The following is a 22,491-nucleotide window of genomic DNA, read 5'->3' as shown; positions in this document are numbered from 1 at the left end:
CTGAATCGAAGCCACGATCAAAAAGCTGGTGCCATCCACAATTATTTTTTGAACTTGTGGTTTATATCCTGCCCACTTTATAAAAAAAAAAAAGAAGATTCAAGGCGGTTTACAATAGGACAATTAACTTAAAAAGGGCAATTAAAAGTACAAATATTTTAAAAACAGGTTAGAATGAAGAAGAGAGAGGTATGTCAGATGATTTAATTACAGAAATGAAAAAATAAACTTAGCTCTAAGCTTCCTGGCAACAAAGGCCCCAAAGGAAAGTTTTCATTGTCTGAAGATGTAAACACACCAGTTCACCTGGCAATGGAAATGCTCTCCTGGCACCAAATTCTAGGAAGACGATGCGTCCTTCTAAAAACCCAAGCGTTGTGCTTTCACTTATTAAAGGAAGGCTGGTATCCAGGTGTCTTTAAATCTTATTAACATGCTTAAAAGAAGACGCTTCACTGAATCAAGCATATGAAATGATAACTCTATAGCTCTAACCAAAGTTAAACTGATCTTCTACTCCAGATTTCTGTTCCGGAAACAGCTATTTGCTAATAAAATTGAATGCCAGGTCTTTGGAAATATCAAGTATCCCCAAATACTGAAAGAATCATAGCAACTAATGGTAGTTAGGGGAAGATGCAGGAAATAAATGTTGTAATCACAAGTTATAGTTACAGCCTCCAGAGCATCCGGGGCAAGTTTCAGTGCTTAACACAGCTGGACGGCAGAAGTGGGGCACAGCTCTGTTTCCCTGTCAAGTCCTCAGAGGACGCCCTTACTAAATGAAGAGCAGGGGTAAAGCCTTCCACCCCAGGTCGGAGGGATCCACATCCTTAAATAATTACGACAGTAATTGTAATAATGAAATTCTAGATGTGGGCGGGGCGGGGTGCCCGAGAGAGAGACTTAAACTGTGATCTGTTGGTTTTCTCTGAAAAAAGGTCTCTGGTGGGAGGCGCAAATATCTGGAAACATGCGGAAGACCTGGTCTGGCAGGGGCTCCTCGGGAGCCTGCATCACGGAGCCGGCGCTGCAGCTCTTCCCAGCCTCTTCCACCAGCTGTCGGACGTAGAGCTGCTCGATCTGGAGGGACATGCACCACAAGGTCAGAGATGGAGGTGGGGAGTGAGGTGGGCCTCTCTGATTACCCCGGTCTGGAGCCATCCATCAGAGCCTCCAGTGGATGAATGAGCAAGCAGTCCTATGTATACGCTCCCCGCAGTGCTCCAGTCTGGCGAGCCAGGGTCCAGAATTCCACCAGTTAGAGTTCATTTCTTTGACTAGAGTTAATAAACAAGGGCTGGCAAAGCGCTAATCTGTCAACTTAGACCTTAAGACAACTGAACAGGGGCAACTCCTGAAGAGGAGGTTTTGAGTTTTAAACAACGACCTAAACAAAAGGAGGGGAAACAGCGTGGACTCTGAGAGTCCCGGAACATGAGAAGATGGTTCAGGGGTGAAAAGAAAGAGTCTCCTTCCCCCACCTGAAGCGCTCGTCCAAGCCTGCACGCGGGTGGAGCCCCCCCCGGGCCCTGCTGCCTGGTCCCCTGCCAGACGTGCAGGCTGCAAGGTCTGGACGCGAGCCCTGAAGCCGCCGGTTCTCACCTGCACGAGAATGAGCTTGGAGCGCAGCGGGGTCATATCTGGAAACTCCTCTCCGAAGCACAGCACCACCCTGCTGTCGGGAAGCCGGCTCTGGCTGTTGTAGAACTGCTGCAGCTCTGCAGGGACACCAGCACAGGGGAAGGTGTCGGCGAATCCTGGCCTCGCGACCCCCTCGGCCAGGTGGACTCAGGGCTTTCACACCTGAGCTCGTCCCCCTTCGCGGGGCCCCTTCTACAGAAAGCCCCCGGGAGTTCTCTGGCCAGCAGCCTCAGGGGACCACAGTGACTGATTTCACACGTCCCGACCTTCCAGGAGGAACTCGCGGGCGTGGGATCCTAGCCAGACGCCTCCCAGGATGACGGCAGCCTCGGGCAGCGCTCCCGTGCAGGCGTGCACAAGGTCACTGTCTCAGGACGTGGACACGGCTGCCCGGGGACCTTGCCAAAGCTGCAGATTCTGACCGCGCAGGCCCGAGCTGGGGCCTGAGACTCTGTGTCAGTAACCAGCTCCCAGGGCCCAGGGACAGCCCCCAACGACGTGGCAAGGCGCTAAGTTCCTTAACCCTCTGACAGCTGCACAGGGAAAGAACCGCACAGGCGCTCCCTCTGCGGGCACCCCCTCTAGACGCCGGGAGTCAGGCAGGGAGGGGCCTGGGTGGCTCGGGGAGAACGGGCAGGGTTCAAACGCAGGGCTGCCCCCTGGCTGGGGCCTCTCCTCCGCGGGCCACCCCTGGACGCACAGGTGGGAGGGAGGCGGGTCGGGACTGACCTCGGAAGAACTGGCTGGTGTCGAAGACCTTGACCACCTCGTCGCGCTCCAGCTTGTTGGGGCCACCCCTGCCCGCCGCGGCGTTGCCGCTGTAGAACACGCGGCCCTGGCACTGCCGCTTGACCAGCACGCCCTGCCGGCTGCTGTGCAGGAGGACGCCACGCTCCAGGTGCCCAAACAGCTTCCGTGTCACCTGCCGCTGCCGCTCACTGGGGATGGCGTCGGCCGGCGGGAAGCGCACCAGCTCCAGGCCCTCGGGCCCACACAGCTTGCCGCCGGGCAGGCCAGGCTGGCCCAGGGACAGGCGGCAGCCCTCGGGGCACGTGGTGGTGGTCTGGCCCACCAGCTTGCCCCCGTAGTAGAAGCTGATGACCATCTGGGAGAAGGCTGTGGGGAGACGGGGACAGGTCAGGGGCCGCGGGAGAAGGGGCCCCGGTCCCTTCTGTGCCAACATGGCCGGAGCCTGCCTTTCTCCCAAGGGGGGGGGGGGGTGGCTTAACCCTGGGAATCTTGGGCATTCCGGGGAAGTTCACGCACCCCTCCTAGAAATAGTGTTTTTATAAGCATGAATAAATGCACAGAATCACTAAGGAAGCCAGTGATTCAAAAAACAGTAAAAATTGCTGGAGGGTCCTCCCTCCCTCTGGGGATGGTCTCTGTAATTTACAAGTCACGGTTGAGGGTAAACGATGTTGTGACAACTTAAATTCTTCGGAAAATAACTCCATCTCACAGGCCCTGCTCTACCACTGTCACGTACACAGCATACAATTTATCCTAGATGTATACACACATATATACACGTGCACGTATATGAATGTACATATATATGTACACACGCAAACACACACACACAGTACTGCCTACGTTCATAATGGAAGGAAATGCTAGATTTGATTTCCAGGTTAGTGAAAACAAAGATGTAACCTTTTTCCTGACAAGTTCACAGTCGCCTTGGGGTTCCCTGAATTTCCAATTAAGAATCGCTCCAAAACCTTTCCTCCAAACCTGTTCTCAGGAAGAAGTCTGAAAAGTACTCAAATTAAGGCAACGTTTCCCAAAATGTGCCACACGTAACATGACTGGGGGGCGGGGGGAGACAGCCATTACATAAATGAAGAGGTTATTCCATTTTCAATATTCTCTCAATCTCTGATCAAAGAAAGCCCTAGTTTGGTGCTGATGGACCCTTAACACGTAATTCTGACAACCTCCCTTTCAAACGAGGCAGAGAACTTGAGCCTCTGAGCCTTGGGTAGGGGTAATATAACGGCCAGAATTTCTGAACAGTGTGTCTGGTTGCCACTGGCTTTGCTTTGGCCTCTGAGTTCCTACTTACAGCAAGTGGCACGGGTTCCACCTTTACAGGCAATGACAGATGGTCCCCATTTAAATTAAACTTAATTTTTAAAAAGTGAAACTTAGAGAAAAGTCAGACATTAATAATAGTCCAGGCGGTACCCAGATATGAAAACCAACTGCGAAGGCGGGGCTCACGTGACCCCTGTTTGGGAACCTCTAAACTAAGGTGGGAGTGAAGACAACAGGCAGTCCAGGGACACCCGCAGAGGGAGCTGCATCTTTCTTACTACCTTAAGCTACAAGAAGTACACACACTACCAATGAGCTTGGTGAGTTCAGGGCACCTTCCAAGTGCCCCAGACCCGCCGAGGGCCGCCTCTGGAGCCACACAAGCTGTGAGTGGCCCAACTCCGTGGTGCCCCCGAGAGCTGTGCAGCGCACCAGCTGCCCCACTGTCAGGGGCGGCCCCGCGAGCAGCCACCCGCCTGGCCTGGGTTAACGCTGCCGTGCACTCCTGATTCCTCGGACCCACCCACTGGGCTCCGCTCAAACGGCACAACTCCCTGGTCCATACCCCAGGCTCCGTTTTCTCCCACGTCGGAGTTCAGTGGCGTTCCCAAATCATGCGGGGTTGTGGGTCAGGGCTTCAGGTGGTCCAGTCCAACGCGTTTACTTGACATTTGGGGAAACTCAGGCCCGAGGGGGCTCAGCAGCACCCGCATCCCAGCCCGCATCTCATCCCCCGCTCACCACCCTCCCCACGTGCCGTGTCTGCACCACCTAATGCTCCGCGCTCCACTCCCCACGCTCCAGAGCAATTCTGACCTTTGTCCCAAATGGATGAAATGCTCCAGATTGACTCTGTCACCGCTCTGCTCCTTTGCCCTGTCATCGCCCAGGCCTTATCTCATGCCAGCGCCTCTGGGCCCTGTGAACGGCTGCTGCACATGTGCTCCTGACAGGCCCAGGAGGGCTGTGCAAATGGCCCCTGCTGAGGGGCGGCGCGGGCTGGCAAGGCCTGAGCGGGGACACACGGCCGCTCCAGCCGAGCGGTGGACGCCCCGGAGGAGAAGCGCCTCAGCCCGGCCACCGGGGAGCGCAGGCCAGCCTTCCTGCGGATCTAAGAGCCGCACGGCAACCCCGTCCTGCGCCCGGTTTAGCCACTCGCCCACCGAGGACAGCCCTGCTGGGGGTCAGTCTGACCACGCCGGCGGCTCAGCACAGATGTCAGGGGCACGGACTCTGGAGCCTGGGCGCCTGGCGTGTGGCCCCAGCTGGGTGGCCCGGGCAGCAGCTCCACCACTCCGAGCCTCAGTCTCCCCATCAGCAGGGTGGAGACGACGGCCCCACCCCGCCGGGCAGCTGTGAGGACAGTGTGGGCTCGCGTTTGTGTCCGGCACGTGTAAGCGGTGCTTAAATAGACTGGGACGACGGGACAAAAGACGAGCTGCGTAGATGAGACCCTTGAAGTTATGTCCCATCCCTGGTCTCACAGCCGTACCTGGTGCTGAGCCCAGTGGTGGGGACCCATTAGCATACTGAGTCCTCAAAGCGACCCCTTGAGATGGAGACTATTCATAATGACACCATTTTCCAGGTAAGCAAACCGGGGCATAGACAAGTGAAGGCGCTCGCCCCGACGACGCGACTGCTAATTTGGGGGCCTGGACCCAGCCCTCCCCAGCAGGCCAGCTCCTTGCCTGCCACTCCCGCCACTCTGACAGTTCCAGACGATGCCCTTGACCCTGGTCACTTCAACGACACAGTCGAGAGCACACGCTGGCGGCCTGAGGCGCGTGTGGATCCGCCAGCACAGTGGGGTGCTGTCAACACGTGTCTGTAGCCAGCGTTTTACATGGGATGTTTCACATAAAAATCCAGACCTCTGGTTTCTCTACAGTAAACGGGGAAAGCAAGGCTGGCTGGGTCTGCGAGTCCACAGGGCAGCACGGTGGGCATGGGGTTCCACTTTGCCACACTCCCTACCGCTGCCTGGCGCCTTTCACCTGTCCGTTTCACTCACTGCCTCCGCCCTTGCCAGCTTACTCACCTAGCGGTGGGTGTGTGAACGGAACAGGGGACCGAAGTCCACAACTTCTACAAGAACGTGTTAGGACTTTCTCGGCATGAGGCAGTGGCTGTGAGTCTCCTCACATGTGGGGCGCTGAGAAGCTCTGGAACAACCCGGGAAACTTCCTCCCTAAACTGTCTTCGCTCACCCAGATGCCGCAGCCCTGTGCCCGGCTACTCTTCTGCCCCCAGAAAGCATCAGTCAGCAGACTCCCTGGGCCACGGCCCCGTGACCCAGGCAGAAAGCGGTCTCAAGAACAGGCTCGCACCAGATGCCTGGGTTTGAGCCCTGCACCCCTCTTCCCAGCTGTGGGACCTCCGGCCAGCAATTTAACCTCTAAGCCTGTTTGTTTCCTCTTCTGTGAAGACGGAGTTCTAACAGCCCCCAGCTCGCAGGGCTGCCGTGCAATGCTTAAGAGCTCTGAGAACAGGAGGGCTGTTTTCTTTATAATCTTCTGGCCTGGGTGAGGCCTGGCTCCACTCCCCCCCGCCCCCAAATACACCCGTCCCCTGAGGGCCTTGGTCGAGACACTGCTCCCTGAGCCCCGTTTCCTCCGCTACACCAGGAGGCCCGAAGCCCGCAGCCCTAACGTCCTGTGGTCCATCTTGATGAGTCAAGCCGCTCGCTTCTCACAGATCAGGGCAGCTACTGGGGAAGACACCGCCTTCCTCTGCCCTGAAGATGCCACCAATGAGCCTGAATGTAAATTCCAGAATCCCCAGCAAAACTAGAAACCATGTGGCCCAGGCCACCTCTGCCCGCAAGGGACAGGGGCACGGACGGAACGGCCCAGCTCGGCGGCCCACGAGCTGCGTGACACAGCGTTTCTGAGCCTGTGCAGTGGGAACAGTAACGGCAGCTACCTAGAGCTGGTGCCGTACTGAGATGAGGCCGTGAGAGTCTCAGCACGGACCCTGGCACCCAACCAGCACCATCTTCACCACCACCGCCTCCGTCATCATCAACACCGTCACCACTGTCGTCGTCACCATTGTTATTAGTATCCCTATCGCTACAAGCTTGGGTGTGGGAGAGGGTATGGCAGAAAAGGAAACTGACCCCAGGAACGCTGACCAATTATGTCCCTACCAGAAAGCTGTAATAACACTTCGTTAAAACCTCAGAGCACTCTGGTGAGGTGGCTGTCACCGTTGTTCCTACTTTGTAGGTGAGGCGCCTGAAGTTCCGAACGGTTCCGTTACTCCACCTGGGGTCACACAGAGCTGGGCCTCGAGCGTGTCTGTGCCCACGCTCTTCCTCCTGCATAATTACACTCAGAAAGAACTCTCTGGATCTGCTGGTCCGACCCAAGAAGACCACCACTTGCTACCAAACCAAACAGTGAGAAGGAATCGGACTCCCAACTGCCGAAACTGGATCGCGCTCGTCCGCAACCCTCGTGGGCCCCCACAGGTCCATAGAGCTTTGTTCAAAGAGCTCGCTGGCCCGCCCCCGGCCCGCCCCGAGCCCCTCCGTACCTGCGTGGTGCGCGTCGTAGGTGCTGTACCCCGGCACCAGCGGCAGGCCTGCTGGAGAGAGACAAAAGCAGCGTGAGACCCAGCCAGACCCCCAGCCGTGTGCGGGGACCCAGTCTCCTTAGGAGCCGCACATGCGTGCTCCTGAGGCCCCGCCGCAGGCTTCCGCCGCATTCAGGGTGTTCCCTCCCGGCACAGCGACCCTTGTTTCATAAAACCAGACCTCAACCCGACAGGCGGGCAGGGGGGAGGAGACTTCCCCCGTGCTGTGGGATCTCTGATCGTGTGTCGGCGTGACACCGTGGGGCCACACTTCCTTCCCGCCCCAGGGTCTGCTCCTGAAATACCCCTGGACTGCGGCCCCTCACCCAGGCCTTGCCCCAGAGGGGAGCCCGGAGCCCAGCGAGTGTTCCCAGTCGCGCTGCCGCAGCACAGGGACCTGGGGCGACACTGTCCCCCAGCAGCCTGGCCAACTCTGAGGCCGCTAGGCCAGCTGTCACCTCCCGGTCTCCCACACGGGACAGTGGGGCAAAGAGGCGAGGGAGGAGGCAAAGAGGCGAGGGAGGAGGCAAAGAGGCGAGGGAGGAGGCAAAGATGCTCGTGCCCACGGAGGGAGGGTCGTTTCAAGGAGCGGGGGCAGGGGGCATGAGAAGCTAAGAAAAGGGCGAAGGCCTCACTTAGTCCTCACGACCCCGGGGGGGGCAGGTCCCGGTGTCTCCATTTTATAGTCAAGGAAACTGAGGCTCGAATAAGATATGCAACTTCCTGGCATGGGATTCGAATCCAGGGCTCCAAGCTCTCCCCATCTCAGATGCCCTCGGCTATCCTTGGCTCTCAGCGGTCCTCACGTCACAAGACTGTCCTAACGGACCTACGAGCCCCGCTGCATCTTCCCTCCGGTCTCCCGCCCCTCCGTCCACCCTTCCCAGGGGCACAGCGGGGCGCGCCACCGCCTACGGGAAGGACACCGTGCCTCCAGGGGACAGTGGCAAGTGGGGCGCAAAGGCGTGGCCGGGCTGTGCCCTCGGGCCCGGAAGCCACGCCAGCTCTCTGGGCTCAGTCACCTTCAGGAAAACAGGGATCACGGTAGCCTGCCCGCCCACCCACCCCAAGCAGAAAGGAGTGACGGCCTGAAGGCCGGTAGCCATGGGAACACCTCTGGGGGGCGAGGCGCCCTCACCTGCGCTGGGCTGCTGCATCCACCAGTCCGGGAGGAGCTGACTCCTGCAGGCCTCGGGCGGGGAGGGGCTCCTTTTGACCATCCCCATGTAATCGTCCACGGGAGGCTGGGGCAGGGGCGAGAGAGGAGAGCGGTGCTGTCACTGGCTTTCCAGACTTAACTAAAACCACGTTGTCATCTCTATCGCACGAGATGAAGCAAAGTTTCACTTTGCATCTTGAAAGATCCAAGACAATAAATCCACCAGGCTGAGCGGTCAAACCACGAGACCGAAGCATTGGCCTCTGCGGGGCCCCTCCTGTGTCCACTGGCCTTTTCCATGGAAGTGCCTATTGCAAAACCGAATGGCCAGGTCACGCAGCTGCCCTCACGCCCTGGGGAAGCACACGGTGACCTCAGACACAGTCTCCCGCGCTCCAGCCCATCTCACTCCACGCGCCACGTCTAGACTTTCCACCTCTGACCCATTCCTTAAAGGAGGCTGACAAATCAAATTAGAAAACGTTCTGAAACCTGCTCTCGCTGTGATCCTCACGTGCCAACGCAAGTATCTCACTCTCTTAGCTGAGCTGGCTGGAAAGCCTTGTATGGAAAACGGGACATCACTGGAAAGAAGTGAAGCCAGGAATTCACTGGGTCTCTGCCAGAGCCCACCCAGAGACTCACCAGCTGCCATCTGCAGGAGAGCCGGGCAGCCCGGAGGAGGCTGCATTGTGTTATCTGCGTTCTCTCCCTCAAAGCACTCCCAACGATTCTATTATTGCCATTTGAGTGCTGAGAAGAATCTGTAGAGCACCCACACCCCCTTTTGCAAGGCCGTGCGGAATAATTTTAGCTAGGCAGTGTCGGCCTTGCAACATGCACAAAAACACAGCTATGAAGCGAAAGGTAGCTAAAGCTAGTATTCAAAAACCCACGTGTTTTGCCTAAGGAGACCCCATTAAGCCTTCACTTATAGCCTATGAACTATGCGCTTGTGTACGATTCTAATAAGCCTGCTTATACGGCTTTCCACCCCATCAAGGACTGAGAGCTGCATGTTAGCAAACAGGCAGCCCCCCAGCGCGAGAGCTGTATGATGATCCGTATCACGGCGACAACCCCCAGCAGCAAAGAACGTTTACTTTTTCACTACAGCCTGCCTGAAAAGGCAAGGGAATGTATGGTGCCATTCAACATGTGTAAAACATGACAAGTTTAGAGGGAACTTCACTGATGCAGAGCCGGCAGCTCGGCACCAGCCCTCGGGATGAAGGACAGGCTGTAAGCTGCAGGGGGCTGACCAGCGGGCCGACGCTGGCCTCGCGAGGACGGCGGGTCCTCACGCCCCATCCCTGAGCGAGCGAGAGCCCGAGGACCCGGATGCCTCGGCAGAGCATCCGGGATGGTGCCGCTCTCCGCTGCTCTCCACCGAACACGCGCAGCTTCTGTCGGGGCCGGACATCCGGAAACGCTGCCCCCACTCACCTCCTTGATCAGCTCGTCGATTTCGGAGCGACCGCACTCCATCTCTGTGGCTTCACTAACGCAGCCGGGAGCCACCACGCCTAATTTGCCTACGGAAAAACGGACAAACGCGTGACAGCCGGCACTGGGGCATCACAACCATCATCAAGGCCGCAGTCAGAGGCTTTTTCTTAAGGCTAGGCTGAAGGAAACGGAAGCCAATATGCGTCTTCAGTGGTTTGGGAAAGGCCGAGAAATCCTTCTCCTCCCATGCTGCTTCAGTCATCTGGTCAGCAGGCACACGGGAAGCTGGCTGCTGCTCCGTCCAGCACTCAGAGGACCAAGGCAGCACATTGGTCTCTTCCTTCTATCTGCTGAGATCTAAGATGAACTCACGTCTGATCTACTCTACACCTCACAGAGGTTAGAGTTACCAGTTAGGGCATCTGAAGACACGCAGAGATTTCCCGGCAAAATGGGTTTGCAGGTTGGAGTCTTTTTTTTTTTTTTTTTAAGTTAACGGGCAGGAAACCTCATTTTGGCCTTTCCCAATAGACATGTGTGCATCTGTGCACGCACGCGGCGCACCGTAAAGGCCCGCGGGTCCCCAGGCTGGAACCCACCTGCAGCGGGAACCATCTGAAAGCACACGGGCGTTCCCACGACAAGCACTCCTGACCCCGCTAGTTTCTTCCCCCCTCTCAGGCCTCTTCCCCAGCCAGAAACTCACATTACATTTATCCATGTGAGATGTAGTATGACCAACAAACACTCGTTTGCTGGAATTCATCAGTCCCAATCGTCTGTAGAGCTGACCCACTGTTTCACCCGGACTGAATATTGATTCGATTTTGATTTGAAAAAATCACTCAGAAGCTGCTGATGGGGGAAGCAGGGGGCAGGTGGGGCACCCCCAGAGTAGCCAGCAAACCACTGAGGTACCGAGGAGAGTGTGCCCACCTAGACATTATGCAAATGCGAAGCTCCTCTGCCCCCTGAGAACCGCTGCTTCTGTAACATCCACCCCTGCAGGTGATGCTGGCTGCGCTCCGAGCTATAAACAAGCCAGGGTCGCCTGCCCGTTCAAGCTTGGCTGACCCTGTGGGTGGGAGGATTAAGAGAAACTTCTCTATTCCTTCAAGTCACAATTTCTTATACTTGGTGATGATGAAAAATTTATCCCAAACTGGAAGTAAGATGGCAATAGAGCATCCCAGAGTATTAGCTAAGAGGTGTCCCCCTAAGGGCCATCTGATTCTCCATGGGGAAGATCAGTTTGTTTGACTTCCTACTGATTACCCATTAGGGTTCAGACTCAGTAGAGTTAGGTGTTAATTCACAGACAACTAAGCTACAAATGATCACTAGAGAAGATTGCCCCCAACTATGGTTGTGCTGCCCGGGCAGGACACTCACAGGTTCGGCTCAGCCTTCTGCCTTGCGCTGACCGTGCGCACCTGCGTCGCACGTTCTGTGAAGCAGTCTTAGATGGCAGCACGCTGGTGCCCTCGTTAATGAGTTCAACAGCTCTCCGCCCCAGGCTCACCATTTATTTCTGAGAGTCACGATTTTAACTTTAAAAATCACGTATCAACATTTTCAACCTCCCTGCGGTGGGAAGAGCCCCCTCAGAAACTCAGAATTCCTGCCCAGCCCTAGGCAGTTTTCAAGGGTTCTGTTTTCTTCCCAGCATTACTGGACGACTGACTGAGCAGCTACGGAGGAAAGGATGCTGTGCCAAGATTCTAACTGCTACATCAAATGGCTAAGAAAGTCAGCGTTTCTAACTAGGGGTGGTCATTAGGCTTCATCTCCTGGGCCCGCTCTAATCTGTAGCAGCTGCAGAGCACAGCACTTTGAAAACGCCTGGGGCCAGATCTGAGCTCAACACATCCTGATCGATTAGTGATGTCTGACCAGAGCAGAGCGTGGACAGCAGGACGGCAGGATGTGAGGCAGGTTTTTGCTATTCTGCTTTAATCTCCTCACAATTGCTTTCCTGGGATTTTACAGCGGGAGGAGACTTCAGGAATTATCACAGCTGGGGGTTCCCAAACAACGGTCAGGATCTAATATCTAGAAGCATATCCCATCTCCAGCAACGAAGCCAACGGTGCGCCATCTGCAAGTTCATTCACGAACTCTGCCCTCAACCCCTATCAGCCATCCCTTCTTTGTCCACCTTATTTTCTCCTAGTCTGCTCCGCGAGCTGCTAGAAAACAAAAGGAATCCCTCATCGGCACTGTTCGGGGAGCCTTGCTCCCGTCCAAGCCCGTTGCCGAGCCCCAGGGAGGCCCCAGCGCTCGCTCCTGGTCCAACCGTCAGCGAGCAGCAATGCCAGCTGCCACCCCGCCTCCCGCCCCTCCCTCCCGTCCGCTGCCTCTCAACTGGAAGCTGCCACAGTGGGCAGATGGTGGGTGAGGTCGGCGGAAGGAGACCTCAACCTCTGCTGACATAAAGGAGAGAACTATTTGTTTAGCTGCACCCCGTGGGCGGCGACTCGAACCCCAGGCCCAGGCGGCCTCCGCTGGGCCAAGTGCCCATAAAGAAAGGATACTTACATTTTTGCTCCTCCTCGGGGACGATTCGGTAAACTTTATACGGTTCAGAAATGTCCAGCTGGGACCGGTCTGTCACTTCCTCAAAATCCGGGCTCTTGTTCAAAGCACAGCGTAACCTCGTCTTCCATGTGGCCGGCTCGGCCTTGTCCCCTTCCTTAAACTTCCCTTTAAAAACGGCCCAGGCCTGAAGGAAGGAAAGAAAACACATGAAGTACCCAGCTGGCCCCGGGACCATGCACACCCAGGGCCACGGGCAGGCCCTGCTCTGCTCGCCCTCCTGAAGGTCCTCAGTCAAGGATTTCAGAGCTCAGGGACCCCAATCAGACCACTTCCTCTGACAGAAGTGAAAAGACCCAGGTGGGGGGGGGGCGGGGGGAGGGGGTTCCGGAACTCGAACCCAGGCCCAAGGACACACACACATATATCTTGGATCTGTCCCCTGCAAATCCTCCCCTGGACCAGAGTGCCAGGAGGAGCCTGAGGTCAAGTAGCGCAAAGAGGAAGTTGCACATGGTTTCACTAGAATGTTCAAAACAAAGAACAATTTGTTGCTTTTTCAAATCAACCTCTAGCTAAAACGCAGCACGAAAAGGGAACATTTGCAAAGAAGTCTGAATGTGGTCATCCACTGCCCTGCTACTTTTAACAGAAATTTTGTTTTGCATTTTGGCGTTCATTCTAACCTTCCCCACCCCCCGTCTCCCCTACCGCTCCCCAGGGTACTGTTTAAAATGCAAAGAAATGTTTTCCCTCTCTGTGGGTTTTTTTTACAGCTCTGTTTTCTGACCTCTCCAAGCCTTAGAATCTGAACTAGGACCAGAAATTCAAAGCTGGAAACTTTAAGTCAAAATGTAAAATGGGGCAGTATTTAAAAAAAAAAAAAAATTAAAAACATGTGGATGGGCACAGTTTTTAGATTTCAAAATTGGAATACCGACACACCAATCAGAGGGTCACTACTGTCAGGTGAAACTAACGTTTGGTGTCAGGCAAAATCAGACACGTCTTCCAGCCTAAAATAACAGGAGATCTGGAGGGAATTCTCAACCCTCACCGGGGAAAATGAAATTCTAAGAGCTGACTTTCCCCAAGGTGACCCAGTCTGGGATTAAAAACCAGCTGTTCCGACTTCCAACCCAAGGAATTTCTACTTCAGCAAGCAGCAGGCAGGTGTTCCCAAGCTTAATGCATATACCGATCCCCTGGGAAGCTCGTTAAGATGCGGATTCCTGGGCCCTGCCCCTCAAGAGTCTCCTTGGGTACCTGTGGGTTAGGTCTGGGAACCCATATCTTTAGCCAACATCCCAGTGATTCTGACTTAGGTGGCCAGGAACTCCATAACACCCTGAGTCAGATTCCCATTTAAAATAGTCCTGGTACGGCTTCCCTGGTGGTGAAGTGGTTAAGAATCCACCTGCCAATACAGGGGACACAGGTTCGAGCCCTGGTCCGGGCAGATCCCACATGTCGCGGAGCAACTAAGCCCGTGAGCCACAACTACTGAGCCTGCGCTCTAGAGCCGCGAGCCACTACTACTGAAGCCTGTGTGCCTAGAGCCCGTGCTCCACAACAAGACAAGCCACTGCAATGAGAAGCCCACGCACCGCAAGGAAGAGTAGCCCCCACTCGCCGCAACTAGAGAAAGCCCGCGTGCAGCAACAAAGACCCAAAGCAGCCAAATAAATAAATAAATAAAATTTATAAAATCGCCCTGGCTTTTCCCCCGATGTAAGACAAGTTCAGTGCCTGTGCTCTCTGCTCAGCTGCCGCCCTAAGCTCAGAGTCTGCAGTCTTACCCGAGGTAAAGGAACCGGAGAGGCTCCCTTACTCCTACTAGTGAGCACGCGGAGTCATTTCCTCCTCACAGACGCAGGACTCCCCTTTAGAAACGTGTTTAAAAGTAAATGGCTTTCAAGCCTTTCCCGTCTTTTTCTCTTCGTTTATTAACTGCGTCACAGACCAAGCACTGATTTATGTTTTTCATAGAAATTTAAGTGTAAACTGTGTACACACTGAACAGTAATTTCAAATGTGCATTTACGTTAAATGCGGTTTCTCCACCTGGCACTAATGACATTTGGGGCTGGATCACTCTTCGGGGTGGGGGCCATCCTGGGCATGGTGGGAGGTCCAGCAGCATCCCTGGCGTCTACCCACTAGTGTCAGTAGCATCCCCTCTCCCCGCTGTGACACCCAGAACATCTCCAGACACTACCAACTGTCCCCTAAGGAAGTACTATCATGAGTCACTCGCATCCTCATTTGAGAACCACTGAGCTGGTAATCCGCGTTACCAATGGGACTGGAAGACCGTGGATTTGGGGGCCATATTAGGCCGGCTGGGGTGTATCCAGAGCTGCACAGCCCACGGGGCACTGCCGTGGGCACTCGTCCATTCAAAGCTCACGCTCACCCCATCAGGAAAGCCAGACCCAAAGAGCAAAGCAGGGCCCCACAGTCAGGACGTGCACCGGGCTGCATCGGGTGCCCCACCGCCAGCCTGCCCTGAGCCCTCGCAGGGCTCTCTGGCCAGCTCGAAAATACCAGCTTACCTGGGTGATCTCTCAGGACTCTTCAAGAGCAAATGCTAGACAGAACAGAGGGATCTGAGGCCCGTCAACAGCCACGCAGCGGCTCAGAATACACCAGAACCTACGTCTCCCCTGTCCGTGCGCTGCTCTGCACTCGTCAGCAGCCAGCGTTAAACCCGGGACCACCGGCTCTTCCCCATTTAACATTATTGTCTCATAGAGAACCGACCTGTGGTTGCCAAGGGGGAGGGATGATTGGGAGTTTGGGATTAGCAGATGCAAACTATTAAATACAGAATGGATAAGAAACAAGGCCCTACTGTAGAGCACTGGGAACTATATTGAATTTCCTGTGATAAACGAGAATGGAAAAGAATATGAAAAAGAATATATATGTATAACTGAGCCATTTTGCTGTGCAGCAGAAATTAACACAACACTGTAAACCAACTTCAATAAAATTTAAAAACAACAGAAAACAAACATTACTGTCTCATTTTGTGCTTTAAAAGTCAAATGCGATTTTCTTCCTCGAAGGCCTGCTGAATTGGAAATACCTGCTACGAAGTACGTTCTAATTTATTCAGGCCTGTCAAAAGCCTGGTCAATGGCAGAACAATTAACGAGTCGTAACCCTCAGTTAACCAGATCTTCCCCCTCAACTTTATGAAAAGGAGGCAAAATACTTTTTAAAGAATAAGTATGAGCTGATATCAGGGCCTCATCATACAGTCAGGGATAATACAAAATGAGCTAATGTCTTTTTCAATCTCCTGTCTCTGGTCCACACCACGAAGCTGCCCTCACAATGACACCTGCAGACAATGAAGGATTCTCTGGTATAAGTGGCTTCTTACGATCCCTAAGTCAGGAAAGCAGGCTCATTTTTTTTCTCTTAACTCATACATTTTTGAAAGGTTTTCTTTGAATGTTTGCAACAAAAGGTTCTCTACTTAAACAGAAAATCCCCAAGATGGCTCAAGGCCTGACTGCTGGCTTCTTCCAACAGCAGAGCTCTGTTGGTGGACATGGCAGAGACGTGCCCCTTGGTGGATGGAAGTAAGCACCACTTGGGGACAGGCCAGACAGGTCTTCCACCACGTGCATGTCCACCAGCCCAGGATGTCACCCTTCGGGCGGCTGCCCAGCTCTGGGTGGGCGCCTGGTCTCCCTCCCGCCCCCATTCCTGCCGAGATTGTAGACTCATTTCAGATTGCCACACTGAGGGACTGCGTAATCAACGGAAACATTGGGAATCTTGCACATTTTTCTCAACGCTGTTGAAACGGCCATGAAGAACATTGCATAAGATGTATAAATCTGGGGCTCTATTTCATTACCCCCCAGAGCAAAGTGGGAGCAGGGTGAAAGGAGAGGCCTGCATCTCCGCCGGCAAGCCACAAGCAGGGCTGTGCAGCCACTGGTCTCACCCCCAGTCCCCTTCTGAAGCAGTTTTACTGACGGTCAGCCTCCAACTGTGCCCTTAGCACCCCCACACCTCTGCTTCAATCTGTGCGTCCTGGCCACAGTCCACTCCTAGCAGGCTTCTCAATGGGGAGGGGGGCATCCGGCAATGTCAGAGGCATTTTTTGTTGTCACAGTGGGGCAGAGGGTGCTACTGGCATCTAGAAGGTCAAGGCCAGGATGCTGCTAACACCCTCTTAGGTGCACAAGGTGGACCCACACAAGGAACAATCTGGCCCCGGGTGGCGGAGCCCTGGCTTACAGCCACCTATGATCGAGAATTCCCAATCGACTGGCTGGACCTTGGGCAGTATCAAAATTTAGATGGAGACATTCCCAAGAGAAATTCACCGAGACGCCAAAGGCAAAAAGCTTCTCTGAGAGAGGAATCCACGATGCCACCAAGGAGGAGAAAGGAGGCATGATCAGTGCCCAGGCTCCCGAGCGGGGGTCCCTGAAGGGAAGAAACCTGCCGGATGGATGTCCAGGCCACGAGAGCCCCCTTGAAGGTGAGCGCAGAACGTCCACACGCGCCCGCTTTTCTTGGAGGGGCAGGCAACCGGCACCAGATTGTCAAAGAGCTCTGTGACCCGCGTTACACGGTAACAGAAGTGCTAAGACGTGCAGCCCCCCTGCAAACACCAGGCAGAGACGTGAAGGACTGAAATGCCTCACAAGCCAGCTCTGACCCATCAGTGCTCTGCTCTGGGGCCCAGGTATAATCTCTGTCATTTTGGCTGTGTTGGGGACAGTCGTCCCAGCTAAGGGTCCAGTGCTGTGCTGAGGTCCTGCAGGCCTTTGCTCCCCTCACTCATGCACGCCTGGGGTCTGGCTCTGCGCCCCCCACACCCTGCTCAGCCTCCTGGCTCCTTCCCACACTCACTCACTCTCCCCTCCTGGACTCTGGCCCCCAAATGCCCACAGAACAAGCACATATAGCAGCAGTTTGCAACCCAGATTCGGAGTCGGATCACCTCTGATATGTCTGTCTGCAAACACAGAGGCCTGGCCTCACCTTGGACCTAGGGCTCCAAATCTCCCAAGGGGCAGAGCCCGCACTTCCGTGACCCTGATGACCGATGGGGGATTCTGATGACCCGGCTGGGCTGCAGGGCTGGGATGCCCTGGCTCCTCTGCCTGAATCGAGGTGATGGGTACGGCTAGGGGTTGGGAGCCTGGGCTCACGGCTGGGATGCCTGGGTTCAAACACTGGCTCCATCATCCAAGAGCTGGGAGATCTTGGACAAGTCACATCTCCTCTTGGAGCCTCTACAGAACAAGGACAGGAGCGGCACCTACTGCACAGGACTGTGTGAGAGGAAAACAAATAAAACACATGCGGCTGGGCCTAGCACAGAGCAAACTCTCAGTCAGTGCTGCTGTCTCAGTGCACGTGGTGGAACTACACAGCAGCTCGCTCCATGCTTGGGGTTCCTGATGATTCTCAAGGGAAGTGGACTAGTTTTAGACACCAGCTGCAGGTTCAGGGCACCCACATGACCTGGTCCCAGAAGTGATGACAGATGGTGTCCCTCTCATCTGAGCTGACCCTACACTGCCAAGCAGAAGTAGCACCTCTGAAAGAATGAAGAATTAAACCTTTCCTAGAATTCTAAATGGAATTTAGGGGGCAGCCCGGGGGAAAAGGTCTCAGTGTAAAAGAAGTATTTTCTCTCTGTGGTTGCCAGTCCTCATGCAAAAGAAATGGTAGCGCAAGGGAAGAAAGTACCCTCTGTTTTCCTCATCGGAAAATGCCAACAATATACAACGTACCGGGAAAGTGGTTAAATCGTATGACAGGTGTAAAATCACCTACTATACTTTTTGAGACACGTTCGGCACTCATTTGTTTTTAAAAAAACTGGATTAACTTTCAAGCAAATAAGCAAGACATCAATCACTCAACAGCTCCACCAGGAGCTCACGATGTGGCAGGGAGGCCAAGCCACTACCTTGAAGATGGAGGCGTCCACTTCCTGGTTGTAATCCTGTTTGCCAGCGTGTTTCCAAGGGATCCGGAACATGCTCTTCTCGTCGTTCTCCCAGATCAGCCCTGGGTACATGGCACTGTCGATCTGCTCGATTAGCCACTGCCGCAGCCGCCGGCCGCCGTTGCGGTCACACATCCTTGGAACGAGAAAACATGGCCTGTGAAATCACACAGCCGTCTAATGACTCACAGCACCCCAGGTACTCAACAGCCAAGCACTGCTAACAGGAAAATCAGAGGATCACAACACAGGTGCCAGCTTGGGGGAAACCCACGGATCCAGGAACTCTGGGCCACCTGCTGTGAGAAGACAATGCCGGCTTCCAGGGCCTCCAACCCTGAATGGAAACTGAAAGCTCACTGGGAAATCTGCAGCTGTGCATCACAGATGCGGCCCAGACTAAGGCTCTGGCTGTGCTCTTTCCAGCTTTCACCCCCTGTTCTGTTTCACGCAAACACAGCCGCATCTGAGAGCATCACTCATCGTTCCATTTTTAGCAGGAGATGGGGGAAATCACTTTCACCTTTTCAGGTGCCCTCAATGAGCAGTCCATCGCTCTGAGAGCCAATTCCATGACTTAATGCCCCACTGGACCAGCATGCGTGAGCAAACATGACATTTGTGCTCTCCGAGAAACAAGAATCCTCAAGGCTATCCCTTCTAGATTGCCCCTTCACAGCTGGTTTGGGAATGGGACCAAGCTGGGGTCCCATTCAAGTCTCACCACCTCTCAGCTGGGTGAGCCTGGATCGTCATTTAACCTCGGAGTGTCAGCTACGCTGGCTGACACACCAGGATAAGTGCAGGTACCAGGCGTTGTCATGGTGAGGACTCAGACGACACATACAGAGCACCTCACACAGTGCCTGGACCTGAGAAGATTCTCTTTAAATAACACATGTTGTTACTACTGTCCCAACTTTCCTCCTCAGGGACTCTTATGACCAACTGGGAGATAGAGGACAAGAGTGAGCAAAACAACTGCAGTGACAGAACACAGCAAAGCTAGCCTCTCCCAGAATGCACCAGAATCTGGGGGCCTCAACACCCCGGGCGCCCAAAGACACCCTTGGGAAGAACATTCTAGCCAGAGCAGACAGCTTTCCCAACAGCACAGAGAAAGAGAGCGCGACCGTGCCGTATCGACTCATAGCCCACGTTTACAAGAACAGGGTGGAAATCCCCTAGGCGGTTGGACAGACGCCCACCCCAAAAAAAACAGCATTTCAGTTCTTCCGATTAAAATGTGACCGCTTCGGGCCAACAAATTTGAAACAATCACCAGTGACAAGACATAACATCCCTAATAACATGGTCACATCCAGAGCCATCCCGGTCCGTAAGGCAAGAAGTGTGTGTGTGTTTTGGACACTCCAGCCACCCCACAGATGGCTATGTGGTCGGTGAAGGGGTCCAGGTCCCAGGTAGGAGGAGAGGAGGTGAGGGCCCATGAGCGCCGCCTGTAACTTTTTCATCCAATTAGCTCCAGCTGCCCATTTGTGGATTCAAAAGGAGTGAAGCGTGTGAAATGGGAACTAGACTTCGATTTGGAAACTGTAGACCCCAGCGAAGGCTTTTCTCTAACTAGCCCTTGGGAAAGTCACCTGACCATCTCTCTGAGGCTCTCCTCATCGACAAAGTGCATGGATCTCAGAAGTCCCAGAATTTGAAAACAGTCCCTCGTGTTTATAAACTGGAAGGGACAGATGTGGAAGGGACACCTGGTGAGAGAGATGAAACGACACCACCACGCACCCCAGAAAATAACTTGGCAGGGCAGAGATTCCCACAGGGCTTTCCTGGAGGAAAGATGGAGCATCTCCCCTCACTTGAGGAAGGAGCTGTGTGGAGGAGGGCGAAAGGGGTCAGAACACAAAAGAAGGCTGGTGTCTGCGCATCTGTCGATTAAATGAAATGTTCCCGCTCGTTAGCATTTTGCTCACCCCCTTAGTACAAAGTTCATAAACTGGAGTCCGTGCTCCAGGAGCCTCCTGAAATAAAAAGCAAAGTTTTGTTTGTACAGGCATTTTTCTAGAAAGCGGGTCAACACCTTCTCATCAGGATTTCTAACGGATTCATAACCCCCAAACTGTTAAGGACGAATCTCGTGGTGATTTATAAGAAGAAAAAAAAAAAAGGTAAGAGAATGGCATTGAGAGGAAGAGTGAGTCAGAGAACATGAAAATACTCTAGAAATCATCTAATCCAGCCCCCGCTTCATTCAAAAGACAAAACTCTGAGGCCCAGAGAGACATCCCAACCCCCAAGGCCCCCAGCAGGATCTCATTTTACTCACCCTGCAGAGAAAAGCCACTGTTAAGTGAGAGGATCTCAGCACATGGACAGCTCACCTGAATTGTCGCCGAAACCCCCCCTCCAAGATTCTAAGTGGCGTTAAAAGCCTGATTCTTACAGTATGATCCATAACGAGTTACTGAACACTAACAAAATCCCACCAAATACAGAGCCAGGAAACGTTTATAAGCCCAGTCACATGTTTAAAACTTCCTCTTCCTTGATTTTTAGGTAATAATTCTCTTTATGGCCAAGTCCTATCTGGAGCTAATCTGCACGAGCTATAAATCGGCCGGGGATCAGGCTTCCCAGGCAGGAGGTGATAAGAGGCTGCCCTGGGCCCACCCCACCCGGATTCCAGGAAGGGCCTGAGAGGTGGTGCAGGTGCAGGACTCACCTTCCCCACGTCTCTCAGGGCGCCTGGTCATTTGCCCTGGACACCCATAAGACCCAAAGCACAAAAGCCATTTCTCCTTCTGGTCCCAATCTTGCTGAAATACCTAAACCTCTCCCAATTCTCTCGAGAGGAAACTGCATAATCTAAAAGGACTGTCATTCAAGGGCTGGCTCCTAACTTGGCTTTCAGAAAAGGTGGGTTACATCCGTCGTATGCTGGGGGGGTAGTTTAAACTCTGGAAAATCCAGTCTCTAGTTTCCATTCACAAAGCACTTCACCGCTCTGGGTAAGGAGCACACCTCACCTTAGAAAAGTCTGCCCTTTGCCCTGGGGCTCATGTTACACCAAAATGCTCTTTTAGCTGTGAGCCCTAAGGAGACTTTCTTGCCAGGAACGACCGGGCTATTACGGAAGCAAAGGACCTCCACCCGCACTCAGAAATCTTACTTGTCATCGATGAGAATTTAAAAAGCCAGCCCGCCCCGCTTCACAGTCTAACCCCACCAGCGCGGCTGGACAAGACGCAGTTTCACAGTTATGACTCCAGCCCGGTTCCAAGAGCAGGATTTGAGCGGGAAAGGAGCAGGTCTTATAACAAGGGGGTCAATATTTCCCTGCATTGTACGAGCCATTCTAAAATTTTCCATGCAAACCAGATTTTAAGAAAAACGAGATTATTTTAAAGCATCAGCCAATCTCTGGGAGCAGCCGCACCTGGATGCTCGGTTCGGATTCAGGAGAAAACGAGGAGAGAGGAAACAGACCAAGACTGCACGGCCGCTGCCTCCGCGCCAGCCGACGTCCGCGCCCCCGGCCCGAGCTCCCAGCCCACCGCCTACCTGCGCCGCCTCCCGCCGTCCGCGCCCCAGGCCCCGGGCCCACCTGCGCCACCCGCCGCCGCCCGCGCCCCAGGCCCACCTGCGCCGCCGCCCGCCGTCTGCGCCCCCGGCCCAGGACCCCCAGCCCGCCGTCCGCGCCCCTGGTGCTCCAGCCCGCCGCCCACCTGCGCCGCCGCCAGCCGTCGGCCGCCGCCCACGTTCCCACGCCCGCCGCCGAGCTCCGGAGATGCGCCGCGGGCCGGGGCGCCCGCGCTAATTTAAGGCCGGGGGCGGGCCCGGCGCGCAGAGCGACGGCCGTGCCGGCCAATAGGCGCGGAAGGGCGGGAGGGGCCGCCCAATGGGAACGGCGCGCCTGGCCCGCCTTCTTCGAAGCGCTCGGCTTTCCGAGAAATCACTTTGCTCGGAGGCGTCGGCGGCCGAACGGTCCGCGAGTCTTCCGGGGTTCGTTCCGGGGGTCCCGGGAGTGTCCGCAGGAATTCCCGAGGGCCGCGGGGGCGTCCGTCGGCCCAGGTCAAGGTTAGGGCGGATGGTGGGTACCAGATGGCGTAAGTCAGGCCAGTTGGGG

General features: G+C 54.7%; 1 protein-coding gene across 3 annotated transcripts; it reads right to left on the bottom strand.

The window, feature by feature from the left end:
- Window positions 1–41: 41 nt before the first annotated feature.
- IRF8 (interferon regulatory factor 8) lies at window positions 42–22,148 on the bottom strand. 3 transcript variants are annotated; one of them, XM_022582987.3, is made up of 9 exons: window positions 22,091–22,148; window positions 18,357–18,531; window positions 12,410–12,593; window positions 9,869–9,957; window positions 8,402–8,507; window positions 7,225–7,275; window positions 2,374–2,760; window positions 1,606–1,721; window positions 42–1,083 (listed from the first exon to the last, which is right to left on the bottom strand). In XM_022582987.3, exons 2-9 carry the CDS (start codon window positions 18,528–18,530, stop codon window positions 907–909), a joined length of 1,284 nt encoding a protein of 427 aa, XP_022438695.1. In that variant the 5' UTR covers window position 18,531; window positions 22,091–22,148; the 3' UTR covers window positions 42–906. The 3 variants fall into 3 exon arrangements, with proteins under 3 accessions (XP_022438695.1, XP_022438696.1, XP_089759511.1); XM_022582988.3 differs by having other exon boundaries at window positions 7,225–7,272; XM_089903385.1 differs by lacking the exon at window positions 22,091–22,148 and adding an exon at window positions 22,006–22,021.
- Between the last annotated feature and the right edge of the window lie 343 nt (window positions 22,149–22,491).

The sequence above is a fragment of the Delphinapterus leucas genome, chromosome 20 (genome assembly GCF_059928025.1).
Source record: "Delphinapterus leucas isolate spDelLeu-1000000601 "Yukka" chromosome 20, BTC_Dleu_Yukka2, whole genome shotgun sequence".
NCBI classification, from domain to species: domain Eukaryota; kingdom Metazoa; phylum Chordata; class Mammalia; order Artiodactyla; family Monodontidae; genus Delphinapterus; species Delphinapterus leucas.
The sequence above is the reverse complement of the archived record's forward strand: the minus strand, read 5'-3'. Positions and strand labels throughout refer to the sequence as shown.